We start from the raw sequence: 22,795 nt of genomic DNA on the forward strand, positions 1-22,795 counted from the left end.
TTGACCAAACACAACGTTACGGCCAACGCAAAGAATAATGCCGAAACAGAAAGAAAACAAGCGGCAACAAGATAGATAGATAGAGAGAGAGAGAGAGAGAGAGAGAGACGCACTGAGGATAAAACGTTACCTACAATCGCCTTCACAAACGACTCATTCACCCGTAGCAGATACACACACTCAATCGATCTCTCGTTGCAGTGAAAGCGAGAAAAGACACTCCGACGACAAAACGCAAAATATAGCAACGAATCGTACAGAAGGGTGCACAAGCACATCAACTGATTGAAAAGAAACACTGAGAAAAACACCAAAAATGAGTCGATGGCTGCGGAACCACCTAGCTGTTGTTAATGTGTGGCATTTTTCAGGACCTTTCGCTAAATTTTTCCGTTGTTTTGTTTTTCTCTTTCGATTCCTCTTTTTTTACGACTCGTGTCATTCATTCATGTTACTGCTGCTGCTTCTGTTGTTGATTCTCTCTCTCTCTCTCTCTTTCTCTGGTTCTACGCTCTCTGTCTGTTACTATTTTCGGGACCTTTTGTATTATTTACTTTCATGTGACTCCTTCGGCTGTATTTGTGATTTTTGTGCGTTTGCTAGTATATTGTTCTTGTTCGCTTGAGATTAAATTCCCCTTCCTGTTTTTTCAGGCTGTGCCCATCTCCTTCAATCCAATTTTCTGAACTGCACAACAATTTCCTTCTTCATTTTTGTGTGTGTTTTTTCCGTTGCACTAAAGAAGGGAAGATTCTTGTGTAAAAGTCAATTTGATTTTTCATCGATATGCTTTGTACTTTGCTCTTTTCGACTTTTCGCGTTATCGTATCAATTGGATCCGATTATCTTCGAGTTGTTGGAGTGACAGAAAGTGTCTTGAAAAATTACCTATAGAATGATAGAAAACTGCGTGCAAACAGTGTAATGAGTCCTTACGAATATATTGAACGCATTCAATAGTTTGATGCTAGCGAGTCTTGTTGAAAATAAAATCCATCGTAAGACATTGTCAAATCGAATTTTGCTTAGCCACATGAAAGTTTTTAGTCCATTTTGTCATTAAAACATCGTCTATAAAAACCGATTCTGCGATTTGTGTCGGTGGCCATTAGTCGTGAGATGTATTGTCGGAGTGAACTGAGTCACATATCGGCTGGTCCATTGTTCAAAGATTTATTTCTTTGTATAACTAATTTACAGCCAACATTTACCAGTACCAAAAATGTCTCAGTGCTTTCAAATGATTGACAAAATGAGTAGAAATTGTTGTGGCGATGAAAAATATCATGCTAAAATATTTTTGTTCATTGGCAATGAAGTAGTTCAAGTCAATTTCGAATTCTCTCTTTTACTCTGGATTTCATATCACTAATTTGATAATTAATACTAATTGTATAATGAAAGAAGTAGCTCATGTACTTGTCGAGGCGAAGCAGAAAAAGAAATAATATAACGTACTCCCGATGGGAGTGTATAATGATGACTTCTAACGGCAAAAATTATTCATTGTCATTGTTTCCTCAACCGCTAGCGGTTTTTTTTCTCTCCTCTACTCCCCGATCTCGACACGAATTGCTTGTGAACCACTTACGATATAGTTATTACCCGAAAAAACAAAATTCCACAGTTAATTGTCATTTCAGTTCAACCATTCAATTCGTATTTTACATGCTCTCATTAAAGAATGACAGAGACCGCGAATGAATGGAAAAAAAGGAGAACAAACATGACGAGTTCGTGTGCGTATCGGTGTACGAATGTGAATTTATTTACCAAACACACAAAATCACTCAGCCATATCATTCCCTACATTAATTACGCTCGGTACATTTAAATTCACATATTAATAAGTATATATGAAGAAAAGAAAATCGAAAATATCACACATTTAGTGTACGCCTTGAAATCAAAATAATTCAAACGTGGTCGCATTCATTTCGTCTCTCTCTAGTTTCCGTCATTCTTGAGCGTTTATCTTCAGGTTGATGCGGTTTATTGTCAACGTCATTCGTGTTTGTCGCACAATCATTGTTATTGACTTTGTAACTCAAATAAACACAACGCAAATATGTGTGTACAACCGTCTCCAACTACAAAGACCGTCAATTAGAATAGTACTTTTTATGCGGTTAATAGATCTCGGTCATTTAACTAAAATGTGATATTTTTTTCGTCAGTAGTGTCCAATATATAAAAAAATTTAGTAAAATCGCTTCGAACATTTAGATTTGATTATTACTTATTAAATTCTTTTCGGCCAACCTCGGCTCGTTTTTTTTTTTTTGGAAAACACTTGAACAAATGACGTACATACTATGTGCCAGTCCGAAAATCGTCAATCTAATACCAATCAATTCGTTCAAGGAAATGAAATAATTTTTGATGAGATATTTATCACCTATGTGATTGAATATCAATTAGAATGTACATATATTGAATCGAAATTGAATTCCAGCCCATATACAAACGGAGAACTCTATAAAGCACGACTTAAAGAACAATTTCGATAAAGTCTGAACAAGCACTCGAAAATAGCCGAACTAGTTGGTGGATAGTCACGTCTCTACACACTAATCAATAACCTTTTTTTGCTTCATAGCAAATGCATCTCTTCCAATGTTATACGTTGATAATTCAACGTGCATTTGGGTCGTACGATAGACTGCTGATCATATTAAGACGACTTGCTATTAAAGCGAGAATATATGATATAAATATAAATTTTTAGCTGGCCTTTTTCTTCCTTTTTCTTCATATATATACATATATATATATTTCAGTGTGAGCGCTCTCTCTATATTTGAAAAGATTTTTGTTTTGCTTCAACGTTCGCAACTGCACTGACAGCTTTGGTCGTTGATTTAATATCATCGCTTTAATTTCTTCGCCATAGTTCGCCTCTTGCTTCGATCAGTTCCATATTGGCATTGGCTTATCCGCGAAGTGTTTTTGTATATCTGTGTGTGTGTGTGTGTGTGTTATTCGCACAATGGCTCTAGATTTTATCGTCTCCATTTACACATCGGAATGTGTCTCACTGAATTTATATAGCTTAGCTCTGTCTACTTGCAGAGTACGAGAGAAAATTCGCGATTGTTCGGCTTTGTGATGTTTGGTTGACTTGTAAGTTTTTACAGTTCTTACGAATGCTGCTCCCAATGTTGTGCTTGCCTCTCTCTTTCGCCATCCATCGCTATGATTGCGGATATTTTTCTCATTTTTTCCTCTCTTTTAAACTTTTAATTTCTTTTTTCATCGGGGTGCTTTCACAGTTGCTGCTATTTTTTTTTGTTGGCCGCGTTCGAAGATTGGTATGTAAATTGTCTGGTCATTAATAAATAACTTGAGGCAATGTAGCCGCCTTCGCAAATTATAGTCATATCCTTGTGCTGTTCGCGCGCGCTCAACGAAGTCGCCATCGTATACATCGTGCAAAATATCTAGTGCTTTGGTCCGTGAACAATATTAAATTGCTGCAAATATGAGGAGATATATGGAAATTTGCTCACCCAAAAGATGGATAGCTCGTAATATTGAGCGCAACCGAATGAAATCGACAACCAATGATGAACAAAAAAGAACACAAAACAAATTTACTCACACAGTAAAGCTGCGTAATACGTTTATGATCGAAGGGCCAATGAACGTTGGTGGAATCGGAATTGAAAGCGTAAATTATAATTTTGCAACCAAAAATGCATGTGAAACGACCATCACAGACAAGCTGGATTGAAGAAAAAAAATACATATGTACATATACTTCTTTGGTTTCATACGTTCTGCCGAGAATGCTGAAGCTGACATTTAGAAGCCTTTAATTAAATTAAGGTCGATTATTGATTTCAACATCGAAATTTTTGATTGAGCGAAAAATTAGTAGACTAACAGATTTTCCACAAAATCGATGATTTTAATTTAAAAAGATGGACACAATCCATAGCTATCCAATATACCGTAGTACACCATTTAAATATGTTAAATATGCAGATGGATGGCAGTAGATGAAAGAGCACATAACGTGAAATTAGGATAGTTAATGCTTAAAAGCACTTCACAAAGCATAAAATTATATATATATATATATATCGGGTATAATTTGAACAAGGTTCTGGCATTCGTTCGCTCGCCCTACCTTCTACGCTTTTCTCGGTATGCTAGCGTCATCTTCCACTTGTCTGCCTTTTAATTATATTTTTATCATATTTCTACGTAACAAAGCACTTTTTTTCTGTAATGCTTCGTGACACATAGCTGTTTAAAATGCAGTGCTGACATCCACCATCGAAAATATAACCAAAAAAAAAAATGGAAAAACGAGAGAGAAGACGAGGCAGCATTTCTGCATATAAAAAAATGATACTATGATTTTTAATTCATCATTCGTCCGATGGCATTTATTTGTTTCGATTGCTATAATTTTGTGCTTGATTCGCGCACATGCTCGTGAGATTTTACTCAGCGATACGATATAATTACACATTCAGTATTGTAAACCATTTGTTATACATTTCGATGTAGATTGTATAATCTTCTAAAAATATTGCACTTTAATTGGTCTCCCATCGAAACAAGGAAATAAAAACTTTTTTCGACCACATTCATGTTTTTTTTTCGTTTTGGAAGCAAAAATAAAATGCTTCGATTTTTTTTTATTATGATTTAACGCTTGTACATGCCGAAAAGTGAAATTAATTCGTCATAAATATCCTCGTCTTTCATGATAATCCATAAGAGACTAGAACAAAAGAAAATACGGGCGGGAACATCTTACAGCATGCATATATGTTATATCTATAGACAAAAATGTATGCTGCTTACGGCAACCAATTATGATTTGATGAATTAAATTTTTGTTTCTTTTTTTTCATTCTAGTCGCCTTGAGTCTTTTCAATCTTCCGCCGTGATTTTTCCCCACTATCGATTTACGAGACGACTTGCTGTCCGCTCTTTTCCCAAGCATAAATTCTTATAGAATGCATTTTAATTATTTGTGCATCAGCTGTCATATATGGCACATAGGAAAAAGGAAAAACTTTGAGGTGCAACGACAAAAATTCATCGCATTTTAATTGAAATTTTATCATTCGGAAAAAACAAACAGAACGAAGGAGAAAAAAAAACTGTTGTTCGATGATAATATTTGCTGGCATCGCATCACTGCGGCTCTTTTCTTTGCACGAGTAAATTAAGAAATGGCAAGACACCGAACACAACCCACGAGCATTGTGTGCGATCAATTGTTGTACAAAGCGCTAGCGCTGGTGCGCACGGGAAAGAGAGAGGATAAAACCGAGTTTGTATGTGTATGTGTGTGTGTTTCGAGTTCCTTTTCTTTCACCTTTCCGTCGTTGGCGTTTTTCTGTTTGCACCAAATAGCCTGTTCGCACTAAAAACAACGTGATCTCGCGGTGATGTACAGAACAGCGGGATAAAGCACCAATTCTCACAGATAACGTAATAGCATTAAGCAACAGAAGAGAAAAAACAACGAGAAAATATAAGCGATACACACATAAATCCAATCCAAAATAATAATATGTAATAATGAAAATATAATAACTGCGAAAATGCAATAACACCGTGCTCCGTATCACAAACATACACGTTCGCTGTTCGCAGCGCCGGAGATGCAATATAGCTGAAGAGAAATCGGTGGAGTGGCGAGAGAGAACGTGAAAGGAATGAGATGAAAAATGAAAGCACGAAAAAATATCGTCTATAACAATAAGTAACCGAATTAGGTGTGCTCTCACTTCTTATAAATGCGCATCACATCACAAAACACGCCGTCAGTGACGATATCAGCGATTGAAGGAATGAATTAAAATATTAGTGAAGTGGAATCGCTAATTCTGATCAGATTTATTCCGTTGTTATCATTATTAGTGTGAGTTGTTCTCTCTCTCCCTTTCTGTCTTGCTTTGTTCTGTTTCTGACTTTGGGGCAATTTCGGCTTCGTACACTTTTTTGTTTCACTTCATGACGTTTTTTTTTTGTTGTTGTTTCTCCATTCGTCTTCAAAAGCACGATCGGAATTCTTTTAAATATCTGTTTTTTTTTTGTTATTTGCCGTTGCTGTTACTTTGTTTCCATCATTGTTATGATTTGTTCGTGTGTATGAGCTGAACTTCATTAATTCGTCGCGTTCAGAACTCAGAGACATTGCGGAATGGCCCCAAAAAGGTGAATAAACAGATAAACCACATCAGCAGCATTCTTCGTTTGAACTGAATCAGTCGATTCCAGTCAATTGTAAATCGTATACTCACTCACCCACAATCGATGAGAACAATTACAATTTTTCTCTGGATTTTCGCTCTTGTTGCATTTTTTTGTGCATTTTGCTTGATTGAAGAAAAAAAATCACAACAATATAAGTTTTCCGAAACGATGGAAAGAAAATAGCAACGGTACAATGAAGTTAGTATGCAGCAAGAAAAAATGCTGCGGCGAAATGTGAACAAACGCAAATCAATCTCTATCATTTGAGTGTAATCGCAAATTCTAGTTTGCAATTTGATTTCCATCGGCGATGAGTATCGCACAATTAACCAATATCTACTATATAATTTCAACGGCAATTGATGGATGGTTTGATGCATTTTTCTAGGATTGACTTTTGTAATAGATGGAGTAAATGCTTTGGATTATCTGCTTTTTCTCCGCGAGCGATAATGCAATCATCGATTGTAATGTTTTTCTCCAGTTGTTCTCATCGTTGAAATTTTTCATTCTCTATTTTTCAGATTGATAAATATCACAGTAAATGCTTTGTAATCAGCAGTCAGAAAGAGAAATAACTTTAATTTTTGGATAAATTTATGGGAGAATTAGTTTGGCCGTTCAAATCCCAAGTGTGTGAAATTTTTCGAGTATGTGAATTTGTCACTTCAGGGAAAATCCAACGAAATTAAGAGGTTTTTTTTCTCAATAAAAGATGTATTTCAACTGCCGTTGTCCACGAAATAATAAATGCTCAATACATGGCTCACTACATCTTTCCGATCTATACTAAATAATTCATAGTGTTCGGAATCACGAAAATTTACGGTTCGATAGGCGACGATGATTCATGTGATTGATTTGAAATTTTAACATATTGCTTTTTTATTTTTTTTTCTTCATTATTACTTCATGTTTGTTCCCATTCTCATTCTCATTCTCGCCGAATTTTGATTTTTTTTGGCTCTCATCCACACTCATTAAATATGGATCCAATTGAGTTGATTCCGGTATGCGTAAGATATTCGTTTTTAACCCAATTTGCCCCACACCTTTTTTCATTTATTTTTCTACCACCAAACGTAAGTCAGGGCTCTTGAACAAAAATATGTCGAAAGAATCCGGGTCGAAACATATACGTCACATATAGGAGCTGGATACAATGGAACAAAAATTGTTACATATCGTGGGTGTTTTGATGTTTTTGTCTGTTATCAACATTCTGGAATATTCGTTACCGATCGATACATGTTCATTACATATCTGTAACACGGGGACGATTTGGGTTAATCAAACCAAAAAAGCATTCATTTTCCCCAAGTTTTTGCTTGAAAAGAAAAGAAGAAGAAAAAAAATTCGTCTTTTCCCGTGCTTCTAATTATAATGGATCGTACTCACGTACTGAGCATGAGATTATTTCATTGAATGGCCAACAATTACGAGGCCGAAATCGGTTGGAATAAACAACATGAGAAATACAAAAAATAGAAGGCAACAAGAAGAAACACGAAATCAGGAGCCAATGAAGATTATTACAATTATTAAAATGAGTTTTTCTTCTCTCTCTCTCGTGTGGATTTTTATTCTGTTTGATCGTCAGACCCGATGGAACGTGTAGAGACACTCACTAATATATGAACACCGGAGCGAACAATATAAATTTATTTATGCTTGACTTCGTTACAGTTTGATACGCAAATCAAAATCAATCTCAATAAAAATTATAAACTAGCTCACAAAATACGAGAAAAAGAGTGAAGAGACGCGCGAAACAATTCAAACCAAATCGAACCAATCCAAACTGAAATGGAAATGTCTTGAGAATTAAAATAAATTGAATGTAATGATATAATACAGATCGGATCAGCATCAGCATCAGCATCGACAGAGAGCGAGAGAAAGAGCTGACTGAATGAAAACATAATCTCATGTACGCGTTGCAATGTATACGATCGTATTGGACTTTTATCACGAGTACACCGTGAACTACTACACGCCGAGCGAGAGCATACATTTTATTCCATTATTTAAAATAATTGACGCAAAGGTGGAAACACCACTCAAGTTACACATTGTATATAAAAATATAGTTAATTTCCCTGAAACCGAGCTATTTTTTTCCTTCTTTTTTTGAGTTTATTCATTTATAAACTAACCAAAATGTAAAATGGCAACAATGCCAACGAACGAACGTAACATATTTTTTGTGGTTTTTCATCACACGAAACGCATTTTTTTAACCACAAAGTTGTTTTCTCTCGTCGAAAAAATTATTGGATAGAAATAAAATTGTGTGTATAGAGAGTATGGAATCAGTCTTTCGAATTACATATTTATTGTTAATTTACTGTTATCGTTGCTGTTGTTTCTCTTGTTGTTGCCCTAAAAAATGGACAGCTTTCAACTCTGTCGTTCAGTAAAATGTGCGAATGGGTTTAATTTGAATTTTTGTTTTACCAAAAAAAAACAGCACCATATTAAAATAATATGTTTGGTTAGTCAACAATCGAGAAAGAGAAAGAGCAAGATCTTGAACATTTGCACTGCGTACGAATGAATGTACCAATGAGTTTCATACTTGCTTGTGAGTTTATCATAGATGGAAGTTGCGTGAACGTAGTTGTAACATAAGGTGAATTGAGACCTCGACATCATTATCACCGAAAGGAGTTATGGAATAAAAATATGGACACACATACAGTGCCGGTTAACAATAAGAGTGTAGAGATCTCTACTTACCAGATTCTGTGATTGTAAACACATCCGTTAGTTCCAATGAGTCCAAATTTTCCTTTGCTCGTTGCATACAGATCAAATGCTCGATTTGCATGTGCTGGAAACTTTTCACATGCTGCACCATTCCCAAAATGTGGCTTGCTTTGTAGTTGCACAATTGACACATGATTACTTTGTTGTTATTGTCGCTACTGATGTTGGTCGATGATTGTGTTTGCGACGCACTGTTGTTATTATCGGTATTTTCTTTGGTAGACGTATCGATTAAATCGTCAGTACTTTTGACACTGATCGCCGACGTTCCCGTCGTACTATCTTTGGCCGTATCATTGATTTCTTCTGCACTTTTTACACTGATCGTTTGATTTGTTGCATTTTCTTTTCCATCGTTCGGTGTTTCGCCGTCGTTGTGATCGGAATTTATCGTCGTTGTCTCGCCAATCTCGGCATTTTCCGATGATTCATTCGATTTTTCGACGGAATCGAATGCATTCGTGTCGGATTTGGATTCGTTTGTGAGATTTTTCGGTGTGTCAGCCACTTTGGCATCGATGTCATTCAACAATGCGGGCATTGTTGCCATCGTTGACACCAAATGGGTGAAAATGATCTTCATACTCTCGTGTCGCATATTTTGTGAGTGTAAATTCAATTTTTGAATTGAATTCGTGTAATAATCACAACAATTACACTTCAACTGCACTGTATTGTTACTGTTAAATTTTAGTTTGTACTCGTTACTTGCACCACCCTCCTTGATATGATTGATATAGTTAAGTTTTTGTATGTGTTTATCGGTTTTGCTGTGCAATTGGAAATTTGCCTTGAGTGTAGTCTTGTAATTGCACAGACGACATATATAATTATTGTTGAAAATGGCCATTACATCCTGTTGATTTTGTGCGGCCGATGTGCGCGATCGATCGATCAGTAAATGTTGGTTGAGCTCTTCGATTTGATTGGTATTGAAATTGGCGCATATGAGACAACTGTATAAAGTTGTGGGATACAAGTCCGTTTCGATCGGTGGCTCAAACGAGTCAGGGTTCAAGCCGAAATCGGTCTCAAGACCGGCCGTTGAAACGGCACCCGATGCATTGGAACTGTTTGCTCCGGGAACGGGAGAGATTCCGTTACCATTCGGATTTAAAAGTGGTGTGCTTGCATTTGCCGCACTGGCATTTGCATTGACTAATGGATTTTGAGCAGCAGTCAATGCTGTCGCCGATGGATTTCGATGCAGCAATTGAAATACAAGTGCCTGATTGTATGCTAAATCGGCCAAAGCCGCTTCTGGTAAAAATGACTGCATATTCGATAAATTACTTAGATTCTGTGCGACAGCCAAATGTTGCTGCTGTGAAAGATAGAAATGGGTTTTGCTTAGGTTGAAAGGCTTTCATTTTAGATTGTTGTGAGGATAGTTCTTCAACTACGGCAAAAGTGAGTTAGACTGGTTACCGACTATTTGACCAGTTGTAAGTTATAATTAATACTAATTACCTGCTGCTGTTGCTGTTGTTGTTGCTGCTGTTGCTGTTGCTGCAACGTAAGGGATGGTAATGCGGGTAGTTGTGGTAATCCTGTTGATAGTCCAGCGGCCGCTTGGCTTTGCTGTTGCAAGAAACCCAACGCTTGTAAATGTTTGATGTTGTTCTCCAAAACAGCCTGAAAATTGAAACATTCAACAATGCAAATTGTATAATTCACGCGAGAAACTCTATTGCTAATACTAATTCAAATCCAATTCATGTCATTTGTTTGCAGACGAGACAGAGAGTCAGAGTCAGAGTCGGAGAGGGAGAGAGAGATTGTAAAAATAAAACAGAAGAAAAAGAAGCACACAGACAGAGAGAATTCACAGATCATGAAACACAACACTCACCATATTGTGTGTATGCTTTTCGCTAGTCCAATGGATTCGCAAATTCCGCGCAACGCTTGTTTCATATGAACAAACGCCGCAGCGGAACGATGCTTTTGGCTTATTTGAATTGGACAGATTTTGAGCTGCAGCCAACTGTTGTTGCTGCAAATAAGCAAACAAGTTCGAATCATCGAATTAGAAACGTTCATTGATTTTAAATTGGTGTTGATACGGTTGTTTTTTTGGATGCGGGGGTGACTAGAGCAATAAATTATCATTTAAATACTATAGATTTATTTGCCTACCTGAGCCTGTTGCTGTTGCTGTGTTTGCTGTTGAGTTTGTTGATTTTGTTGTGGTTGCAAGTTTGGCAATACAATTTTTGGACTATCACGAATATCACCAGCACTTGAATTGGCCGTTCCACTTGGAACGGTCGCACTCAGTGACGAGTTATTGTTTAAATTTTGTGAATTACTCAATTCTTGCATGTTGTTCAAGTGCTTATCACTTTGCATATGGATCGACAAATTGCCTTTCGTTGTCGTCGAATAGTTACAGATATCACAACGGTAAGGTTTGTAGCCGCAAGTATAAGATTCGCCGCGTGCTAAACGTGGATGTTGCTGGCCTAATTTTCAAACACACACAAACACACAAATACAAATGATACATTGGTAAATATGAAATATTGTTGTAAGGATCTTTTTAAAGGAAATTATTAGAAAGAGACTGTATTAGACTACTGAAACGTACCTGCTAAACAATATCCACAAGCACTTTCACCGTCTGGATGCTTTTCACGCATATGAATTTCCAGTGTCTCTTGATATTTGTAATGCCAATTACACTGAGGGCATTTCAGTGTCTTGCAAGAATTTCGCGTCGATATTTGCGCACCGGTGTTCAATCGGGCCGAATTCAAAATAAGCTCACATCTACAAGAATTTGTAAAACATGGTTAATTTATGCCGTCAGAGATGTATTCATATTGGGAAAAAATTTATGGAATTCAAAATCATAGGACCAAAACTTACCTCGAACAATCGACACCGAATGGTCTTCCGTTTACGTGTTCAGGGCATGCACCAATAGTAAAACTGGGTGCTGGTTGACTTGTTGGTGATATGGTTAATGGTAATGTGTCAGGTGATGAAGTAGAAGCTGTGGGATTAAGGCAATCGGTCGATAAATACTAATAATTCACCAACTACAACTACGAGTAGTATCTTACCTGGTTCGCGTTTTTGAGCTTGTTGCGAAAAATCGGTGATGTTTCCATTGCCGTTCGGCGATTTGCTTGGAGTTCTTGGCAATCTTATGCTATCAGTTCCAATTCCATAAAAACTACACTCCAACAATTCACAAGTCTTACAGTCGACACCTTTTCCGTTAGGGTGTTCCAGACAACCCGTTTGGGCAGCCTGTCGAAGTTGGTTCAGTTGCTGCTGCTGAAGAAATGGAGCAAGCAACGATGAGGTAAGCTGTCGCTGAAGCAAATAAAAAATAATGCACATTTTTTCACCATTCATATTTTCGGGACTCGAGACGAAATTTTTTTTTGTTAAGTTCAATATTTACCTGTTGTTGCTGTTGTTGACTAATTAGATCATTCAGCGTTTTACTGGCTGCACTGGCTGTTGATACTGACATCCCAACCAAACTGTTATTATTTCTGCACAAAAAAAAATCAAATGTATGTCAAGATGTGTCGAAAGTCGCAGACAATGGGCCGATAAGAACTTACGATTTCAGTGGTGAATCGTCAAATAATTGTCGCGATTGAGATTGCGAATGAGGTGTAATCAACGGTGATGAAGTGAGTTGGGGCTATGGTCAACAGATTATTTGAAATTATTGTCTTTGTCAAATGTTTCGTTTACTAGGTTTCGGTTTCGAATCAAATTTTTTTTTAAACAAATTACTTACGTGTTGCTTTTGCTGATCTTCAGTTAGTGATTCAACTGATGAGGAGAGTTCAGTACTATCGGAGAGATTGTTTCGTCGTAGCTTCCGTTCGTCTATTAGATCGGCCGAATGATGCAGATGTTGGGCACTTAAATCATCTGCATCACTGTTGATCGTAAGAGACTTAGATTGTGAATCTTTTTGTGGTTGTCTATTGAATTTAATTTGAAGAGAAAAAGAAAAACAACGTTAGTTCCAATGATCTTTTTTCTCTTTCCCGAATTTTCGAGCAAAATTGGATTGGTCACACGTACGTTGATCCAAGCGGTTGCAAGAACGAGATTTGAGGCTTTTCGTCAATGTTCCGTTGTATAATGGCACTCGAATACTCTCGGTTTAGTAAATTCTTTTCGTTTTCTTGTAAATTTAGTGTGTGCTCGGTATTTGCATGCAAACCAAACGATTTCGTATTTCCAAAGCTTAATTTACATATAAAACACATAAGTATTGGTTTCGTAATTTTGGCCGCTAATGATGTCTTCGTATCCAAATTGTTGCCAGCCGATGGACCACTACTGAGCGTCGTTACCTTGCTGTCTGTATTAACATTCGATGGTAATATACATTGAGCATCACTTGCTGATACAACACGAAAGGAATGAATTTTTGGATTATTTGGCGTCACTGGCAAATGAATACCTTCTGTAAAAAGAGATAGACAATCGAAATCCCATTATAATTAAGTTTCAACCGATCAATGAAGAGGAAAAAAAAACAACAAATTAATCATTAATGACCATTTGATATTTGCTACACCAAGCGCATGAATATTTATTGCCGAAAAAAACCGTCTCAGACAATTAATTGGATTGCGAATGAAATGTAATTAATTTCAAAATCCACTTAGCGATAAATGCATGCAATATTTCTATAGATACATACCTGATGCACAATTGTCGGCCGATGAAATATTTGACAAGGATTCGTTTTCTGAATCAATTATATATGCACTGCCATCCGGATTGTAAACGATTTTACCTTGAAAACTTTCGACGTCCGAACAAGATAATGGGGACGCATCGTCTGAATCGAATTCCTATTGGATCCCCGGTGACAAGACAAACGATCATTGTGTGATATCACCACGACGAGCAGGCGAGCGCGCGCACACGGAACACATAAGTATGTAAGAGCGATAACGAAATCAGTTGCAGCGCACAAAAGAAATGGGCGGGAGATCGAACAAGCGAAAGGAAAAGAAAGGAAGAAAAATACAAGCGAGAGAAAAAATGTTTAATGGAAAATGATTATAATTCATATATTATTAATATAAATGATGTGTTAGACTCTTATTGCAATTTATTGCTTTATTCAATTTGGTCGGTTTTAAGCGAATATCCGAAGAAAGTGCCTCGATATATTGTGTAAAGCACCTTTGGTGCGAACGCTTCGTACAATTGATAATCTTGAATATGATGGAAATGGAACCAATTCCTGGGTTAATGTCTTGCCATTGTCATATTCCCTAGAAATACCGAGCATCCAGGCAATTTTTTTGTTTGCATATTCAGTCGCGTTTTTTTGCTGTACGCATAAATTATATGAATTTTTAATTATGAAAATATCAAGCTCAAACACGCGCACACTAATACCGCATACAAAAAATGAGAATAAATGCTACTTGCAAAAAAAAAACAGAGAAGTACAACACTGAATTAATGTTGAAGAAGAAAATAAGAGGGTGCGATAATACCTCGTGTAATGTTCAATGGCCAACGTTGACGAAATGAGAATGTGTTTCAATCTTTTTTTTCTTCTCTTCTCTTTACGATATGCTTTAAAAAATTGTACCGAAAAGACGGTAGGAAAATTCAAAAGATAGAAAAATGCGTCGATGCCGAAGTGGTTGGTAATTTGAAAATTACGGGAGCTCAATTTAATGTGACCAGCGTGTGCTAATAAGTGTGAAATAAATGTAATCTAAGTAAACACACACAACTGATGCCGAACATAATACGAGACACGTTGCCGTCTTCACGAAACAGTTCCACCGCCATCCGGAGCAGTTGAGTAGTTAAATGTTAGTGCGCATATAAATTGGTGAATGGATAGGAAGGCACAGTCGGTGTTTGTGCGGCATCACACATACACAAAAAAATGCAATTGAACATAGAAACGAAGAAAAATTTAATTGGTACTGTTTGTATGCGTGATGTCAATTGGAGTGCTTTTCTCCTCGCCTTTTCCTACAAAGCGAGTAATTGAAAAAATACTGTGGAATTCAACGCAGATTCTATTATTTATTTATTTCTTGTTCCTCTTTCCATTTATATATGTGTATCTGTGGTGGGTATTCGATACTTGGGCTCTCGTTTGCATTTCATTTCGGGTTTTAGCCTGAAATGGGTGAATTGGGTGGCTTTTAAGTAAAAAAAGTGCAAGATAAAAATTGTTTCACGTGTATTCAGTTCGGTGTTGATTTCTTCCGCGAGGGGTTGTTACTCAATGATTTAGATTATTGTGGAGGATACATTTTCCCGCTGTCTCTAGAATTAACTGTGGATTTTCAGTGATTTGGAAAGCGGAAAAAGCGAGAAAAAAGGGAAATATTGAAGAAAGATTACAAACTTAAGCGCAATATCGACACAACCCTATCGGCATCAGCATCACAATGGCCGTAATATGATTGCACGCCAGTTGCCACCTATAATTTCACATGGCATGCCATTTAACAAAATTATTCGCTAAACTCAGTCACAAATTTATATCGCACAACATTTTAACCATTTGGACTTTCCGCAATCGGATCATATTCACGTTGAATTTTGAAGCGTACATAATAACAGTCGATATAACAAACAACTGAAAGGTGCAATTAAAATTTCAACTCAACCGCTTCTTTCGAATCGGAAACGAAAAAACCGACTGCGACGAACGACAAATGTGGAATCGTTTTTCATTTGATGATGACATCGAAACGTTCCTACTCATACACACACAGCACACACACACACACACATCCGACTTGAAACCATATGCTTCCCATTGTTTGTTCATCGCTTTTAGTCGATGGCATGGGAGAGTCATTTGATTCTAGTGCCTTTGCAATTCAATGGCGATGATTTTCGCTGGATTTTATGGCAACCAATTGTTTTTTAACTTCTGGTTTTTTTTTAAATCACTTACAACCATTGTCCATATGAAGTTTTTTGTTTTCCTGAGAAGTTTCCTATTTTTCCACTGCATGCCTATCCTGTTCGATTCGAAGGGTTTTCTGGTTTGAAACAGGTTTTCATCATTGTGTCCATTATTTGATCACACACACACACACACACACACACACATGTGTGTGTGTGTGTGTGTGTATGACATGATAGATTTGTGATCACCGTTGTTCTACTAAAGTGCATGAATTCCCCGGAACTTAACAAAAGACTGTACATAAAAACGTCACGAATAGACACACCACTGACTGAACAACCGCCGTTTTTCCATTTGGGGTTAATCAACATGAAAATTTTGGTCGGGAGAGAACGAGCAAGCGATTAAATGGTTGTTCAACGGCACAAGAACGACCGATAAAATTGTCATCGTCAAGAGTCATCGTTGCCGTTGTCGTCAAGAATAGGGCACAGTAACAAACAGAAATACCAATAATGAAAGTAGTAAAGGAATTGGGATGGGAATCAAATGATAGAACAGTACCCAATTCTCGCCTCAATCGTGCGGCAATTGCTACGTGATTCTACGTGCTGTCTATCCAATCAACAAGTTGAGCTGTTGAAATTTTTTTCCATTCTCTTGTATGATTCCGCATCGAATTTCATTCCGTGGAATGCTTGCGTAAAATTGCTAATTCAACAACAACATTTGGCACCAAACGAAAAAAAGGAAGCAAACAACACCAAAATAAAAGCGGTCAAATGATTTGACTCAAATCACATACACACACACACTGTGTGTCTTCGATCCAACACGTAGTCGCATTTTTATTAATTTCAAAGGCTGAAATTAATTGCTCGGTTGTGATCGAAAAGCATTTTCGCAGCGGAAGAACAATTGCTTTCACCTTTTAATGTCTGCTGTCAAATATCATTTAATAACAGTTTTGAATGAAATATGCCACTTATTTGATGTACTATCACCGTAATTTGCCTGTCTGCTTGATAGGCGTTTTACGGCAACCGTATATCCTGACTCAAAGCAATTGTTGCTCAATGTTTGTTTATTCCATTGCTCCTGTGTTGTCGGGTGCATTTGGGCTGTTAGAGGTTATTGTTACTGCGCGTAGGAACAAAAAAAAAGGGTTGTACCATATCAACACACATATATGCAGTCAGTCGGCCTTTGTGCACCAGAACGTTTTGAAAGTCGTTTAAGCATATGTAGCAAGCCATTCGTATCATAAGTTGGAAAATATCATGTTTTAATTGAATAGTTTTGTTCGTTAAATAAGTATCACCCATTTGCTCGGGCATTCTATCATCATCTAATCGTCCTCATCACACTATGATATAATGACCTAAACGGACAAACAAATGCGTACGCACTTCAGTGTAATACATGCAATCGGTTATTATTCAGTCGAAAGAGTTATTATTCATTCTCGTTTTCAACGGGGCACGCATAAAATCTCAACGAACGCTCATAATTAATACACACTGACACGCATTCACACGCCAGACACATATCCGTGGAAGAAACGGTCGTCGCGCAATCAAATTGGTTTGCACAGCACAATACACACTCATACACATTTGTTGTTACAGACATTTCGTGCCCTTTCTTGGGCACTATTGTGCGCATTTTGATTTTCTCTTCGGCTAACCGATTTTTGTCTTTACTTTTGTTTAACCAATGTAACTTTACTTTCCTGAACAGCGCTCGATTGCCGACTGAATATCAAAAGATAGAGCAAGACAGCAGACAAAATGGAAACTTGTACGAAATATCATTGCGCGCATACATATAAATATCTTCAAATCGGATGTGGACTCAAACTATACCGAGTAGTTCGACAATTCGCGCTGTTGTTTTTGTATGCCATCATCATCAGTCTGTTGCTCCGATAATCGTGACCTATTGTAAATTCCCACTGCCTGCCGTTGCATATATGTGTAACATCAGTACGAGCGTGATTTATTTCAAATAGTTTTATGTCTTTTTGGATGTCTTTGGTTGTGACTTTATGAGACAGAGAGAGACGGACAGACAAATAGAGAGAGAGAGAGAGCGGAACACAGTATGTGTTTATGCGAACCTATATACATTTCGTTTGCAATTCGAAAATTGTGTGCGCTTGTTGCGCGGCAACGACAAAACACCCATATTTTGCCACGATATGGTGTGCGCTGAGACACACCGTGGCGAGCTGAGAAAATTCAATGTTAAAAAGCATGAATGTCTCGAGCTGGTTTCGAGTGAAAACGTCATAATTCCTTGTATTGTTTTCTATTATAACCATATGAAAAGAGTGTGTATGGCGTTTTTTCTCTTCTGCATGTCCTTTCATTCGATAAACATGTACATTTAACGCGATCGAAAAACAATAGCACGTTTTCTTTGCATCGTAAACACGTTCATACAGATACACCAAGAGAGAGAAAGAGTGGGTCAAAAGAGCTAAGAAACGTAATCCAAGCCAAAATAATAGAACCATGGTTGTGTATACATGCATGTGTATAATATGTAACCATTTATTAAGGCGTCCGATGTATTTTCAGACCACAGACAGTAGAGTTGACAAATGGAACATACAACATGGAAAAATTAAAGCAAATGAAAAGGAATTAAATGAAACTCATAGAACGAGCAAAACGAGATTCTTCGAAGAACATAATAGACAGTAGCATTGGTAAAAATAAGGGTATGCTAAATACATTAACCCAGATCGAAATGGATCATAATTAAAAATGGTTTTCTAGACACATACACACAAACACACACACACACATAAAATCACAATCGAATAGAACGACTGTAGCATATGTCGAATATTGTGCATGGTTTATGTGACAATGTCCCTATTTCTGTCGCGAAAAATTCGAATCATACCAAATGCTGGTTTCGTCAAGAAGTAAAACGTATACTTAAAAATGTTTCTCATTGTTTTGCGTTAGCATTGTTTTTCTATAGCTTTTGTCTCCGAGGCGTTTGTCGTTGTGCCTGCGAAATCTATGCATCGTAAAATGTTTCGTTTCATTAAATTGTGCGAGTGGCAGACACTTTTCACACACAATTACCTAAGAATCCATAGGCTAGCAACATGTGAGAAATTGTCACATACATACATTCATACAAAAGGTAAATGGACACGAAGAACAGCAATAACTTTGTTCCAATGGATACAAAAACAGCACTAAATAACACTGAGCAGATGACAGATTCAGTCGTTTTTTTTATCCTACTCTCTCTCTGTCTATTCTTTGTGTTTTGTTTAATTGTAATCAAGACGGACAACGCTCAAATGGAAACCAGAAGCATTAAATGCAAACGTAAAAAAATGGAAGATGTGTTACCGGACAAGGTTTATCTTGCACGTTGAGAATAAAACATTGCAACAGCAGATGAAAGAGGTGACCATTGATTTTGCGAGTTATTAAATGAATTGAACGATGTCTATGGAGAAGAGCGAATAACGCGAGCAAACAAAGATATGTACAAAATATCCGTTCGTATTTATCGATAGAAATGTTTATTTTGATCATAAATTTTTGCTGTAATGTGTCGGAATGTGTCCGTATCAGGTTTTTTTTTATCGTTGCGATGAAGGACGATAAGCATAAACATGAAATCTAGTTGATTGTCGGTGATGGGCAGCAGCAGCAACAGCAGCAATGTAAACTACACAAAGCATGTAAGGAATTCATCCGAAAAAATGCAATTCAACAAGTGGCTTTTGATTAGGTGTATTGCGATGCGAAATATTCAATGCACATCATTGATACATGATGGTTTGTGGACCATTTCATGTGGTGCAAGTAGTGAGAAAACAAACAAAAACGGTTACAAGTTATGATGAGTAAACGAACGTGTGGCTTTTATTTCCGTAACATCATCATCATCATCATCATCATCATCATCATCATCATCATTGTTTGCCGTCGTCATCATAGACAGTTGAGGTGTTTGAGTGCAACTCGATGGCCAAGTGTCCGATATTTTGTATGAGGTGGAGAGGAAGAAAACGAAATAATCATATCTTATAGTCAGTTCCAATTTCACTTTCTTGTGGTTAATTAGGATTCGATCAGTTTGGTCGTTTTTTTATTAACAGTTGCTGTGTTGCTAATAAATACCATGTGTTGTATTTTTCCTTTACCATGTCATGTTAAATACCCACAAACTTTATCCACCCAAAAATTGCATATGCGTTGCATTTTTTTTATAATTTCACCCCAGAAAAACAGAACGAAAAAAAAGCAAAAATAAAAAACATGAAAATAAGCAGCCGAAACAATCGATCGAACGGACCGAATTCATGCAATTCGAAGACATATCCGAAAATGCAAAAAGTAAACAAATATTGATGCTAGCGATACGAACAGCAAAATTGCACCAACACGATGGTCTCGACCAGCGAATACAACGATGAAAAAAGAGACGCAGTTGCTGTGATCTAATCAGCAAATCGTACGGATAAAATAACACGTTGTGTGCTGCGGATATATCCCGTGCATATGCCGTAGATTTGTTCTGTTCGGTGTATTTTTAATTATATCATTACACGGTATTATTAAATGTGAGCGTATTTTTACTGCAAGATAATGAAAATACGTGCATACAGAAGGAGCAATCCCATGGAAGCGGGGAACTGTGGCCGTGGCAAACACGAATGTGTGTGTGTGTGAGAGAGAGAGAGAGAGAGTGTGTCGGTTTGTATACATTCCAACGATACAAAACAACTCAATACACATACTGCGCATATTTCTTTTATTGATGATAAAATAGTTCTTCGAACTGTGTGCTACACACAAGCTCTCTCTCTCTCACTACACGTTTGCGGCGTGAATTTTTGCCGGGTCTGATATACCGGGATAACACTAGAATGTATGATGTTTGGTTTGTGTGGATTGCATTGGGTGCGAAGCGCGCAACACATTCATCACGATGTATGGGCGATGCAATCTTGTGTTTATCATATCGTTGGCTTTCATCAGCCACTAAATACAAGAAGGAAGGTAATGTGTCTGGATAAATAAAACGCAAACATTTGGGCAAATAGCTGCTACCACCATCACCAACCGCAGCCACACATTGACCGTTCGGTTCGACAAGCCGATTTTCAATAAGCCCCCGTAAAAAGGAACAAGAAATTTGCTCAATTTAGCAACCGTTACACGTGCGAAGGAAGTGCACGTTGAATGGGTCATAGTATACTGTCGGGTTTTTTTTTGCACTACATGAAATGTAACTCTGCGATCTTTTTTTTCGTTGTTGTCGCCCATTCTGAAACCGTAACGTGCCGTGAAATTCTCTGCTATTTTTCTTTTAAAGTAACAGTGAAGCGGAGATTGCAAGAGAAATGTCCATGTCTACCACCTGAGATTTCATTGCAATGAAACCAGAGTGATGGACATTTTCATTACAATCGACTGATTGACTTCAACTCTACTATATACAATTTTTTTCATAGTTTACATCAAATTGACCTTTTCTAAAAAGGATGTTTAGATTTCAGATTTTACTTTTTAAACAGATGAAATAATGCCACATTCGTTATTGCAATGGTGGTTCATAATTGCCCACTTCACCATAGCATCAGATTTAAGCTGCTTGAGTTTCAATTTACCTTTGAGGTGATCAACCGGTAACAAATGAACACCAAAAGTAAACAGGAATTATAAACATGTTCATTTCCCACATACTTCTTGGTGTATTATCGGGTGGAATTCAAGCTGGGTACATGTATTTTCGATAGAATAGAAATCAAATGAACGCAACAAAACTAAACTTTGATGTTGATTCATGCTCTAAAACAAATGAAACTGTGTGTAAATCCATCGCTCTCCCTTCAAACGTAGAAACTTTTTTTCCGTTTTTATTGGACACCTCACACTTGGCTACGTCACTTATCGGAAGATACATTCTTTTTGGCATCGTGGGGCCACACATACACACGATAATAGCAATGTCGGTCATCAACATCGAGCAATAAGTGCACGGTCAGAAAGTGTGCAGAACGAGAGCATGTAAGAGTGTTTTTTTTATTTTCCCGTGTTTTTCCCTTTGTTGAACGCGTAATGAAGATTAAAGTTTGTGCGGATGCTACACAGTTTTCGTTGAATCGTCGATCGTGTTTTTTTCGTCTTCGCATCGACTTAAAAGTCGTTGGGAAACTAAGCACGAAGATTATTCGTTAGCACAAATTCGAACTTGCCACTCTTGTGCATATAGCGGACGTGAAAAGTTTCAGAAGCGCTTATGATGTTATCATTAATTCAAGTGATTAAGTTCGTACACTCGTCCCACTGTTTACCAGCTTGTACATAGAGGACGACAACGAGGGAGGAATAGAGAACAAATGTGTCATTGGAGGTGATTTTTTTGTTTGTTTTTTTTTCCTTTCGTCTCTTCGTCAAGAGTCAAGTAGAAACACAGCTAAGTGTCTTAATTTAGGATTAGTCGGAGATTTTCGTGGTTCGATCGTCTATTGACGTGCAGGAAGTTTCGAGTTGATGACAATGGCGAAGAATTTACGGCAAAACATTTTACACAACTTTTCTAAAGAATTGGATGCGTTTTCAAGCAGACTTGATGATACAGTGGGGAATTAATGGCACATTACGACCTAAACCTTTGGTTTCGCTTTTAGTCTTTCTAATGACTAAGCCATCGGCGGGTGTTTTTCATTAGACCAATCTTATTTATTGTATGTTGGAACAAAAAATTATTCTAAAAATTTAATATATTTTTTAGATGAATGTCCGAGAATGAAAACGCAACTTCTATTCACAACACATATAAGTGAAACAAAAATAAAAAAATTTATTGAAATGAAACAACAAAATCGATTTTTTTCAAAGTGTAACAACAAAAAAGATTTTTTTAAAGTGTAACAT

General features: G+C 37.1%; 1 protein-coding gene across 6 annotated transcripts in view; it reads right to left on the bottom strand.

Annotated features, from left to right (window-relative positions):
• LOC129574213 (zinc finger protein 2) overlaps nt 1–22,795 on the bottom strand; it is a 130,014-nt gene that overhangs the window by 21,652 nt on the left and 85,567 nt on the right. For 5 of the 6 annotated variants that reach the window (XM_055455859.1, XM_055455858.1, XM_055455860.1 and 2 more), the window contains 12 exons: nt 13,677–13,830; nt 13,049–13,436; nt 12,756–12,945; nt 12,574–12,656; nt 12,408–12,501; nt 12,061–12,316; nt 11,864–11,990; nt 11,583–11,764; nt 11,132–11,457; nt 10,845–10,988; nt 10,463–10,627; nt 8,963–10,316 (listed from right to left, as the gene is read on the bottom strand). In XM_055455859.1, coding sequence (XP_055311834.1) covers nt 8,963–10,316; nt 10,463–10,627; nt 10,845–10,988; nt 11,132–11,457; nt 11,583–11,764; nt 11,864–11,990; nt 12,061–12,316; nt 12,408–12,501; nt 12,574–12,656; nt 12,756–12,945; nt 13,049–13,436; nt 13,677–13,830 — 3,463 coding nt within the window. The remainder of the gene's footprint in view (nt 1–8,962; nt 10,317–10,462; nt 10,628–10,844; nt 10,989–11,131; nt 11,458–11,582; nt 11,765–11,863; nt 11,991–12,060; nt 12,317–12,407; nt 12,502–12,573; nt 12,657–12,755; nt 12,946–13,048; nt 13,437–13,676; nt 13,831–22,795) is intronic. The other variant, XM_055455863.1, reaches the window with a different exon arrangement.

This window comes from Sitodiplosis mosellana, unplaced genomic scaffold, assembly GCF_009176505.1.
Source record: "Sitodiplosis mosellana isolate CC-2019 unplaced genomic scaffold, AAFC_SMos_1.0 Smas_scaffold_6150, whole genome shotgun sequence".
Classification (NCBI taxonomy): Eukaryota; Metazoa; Arthropoda; class Insecta; order Diptera; family Cecidomyiidae; genus Sitodiplosis; species Sitodiplosis mosellana.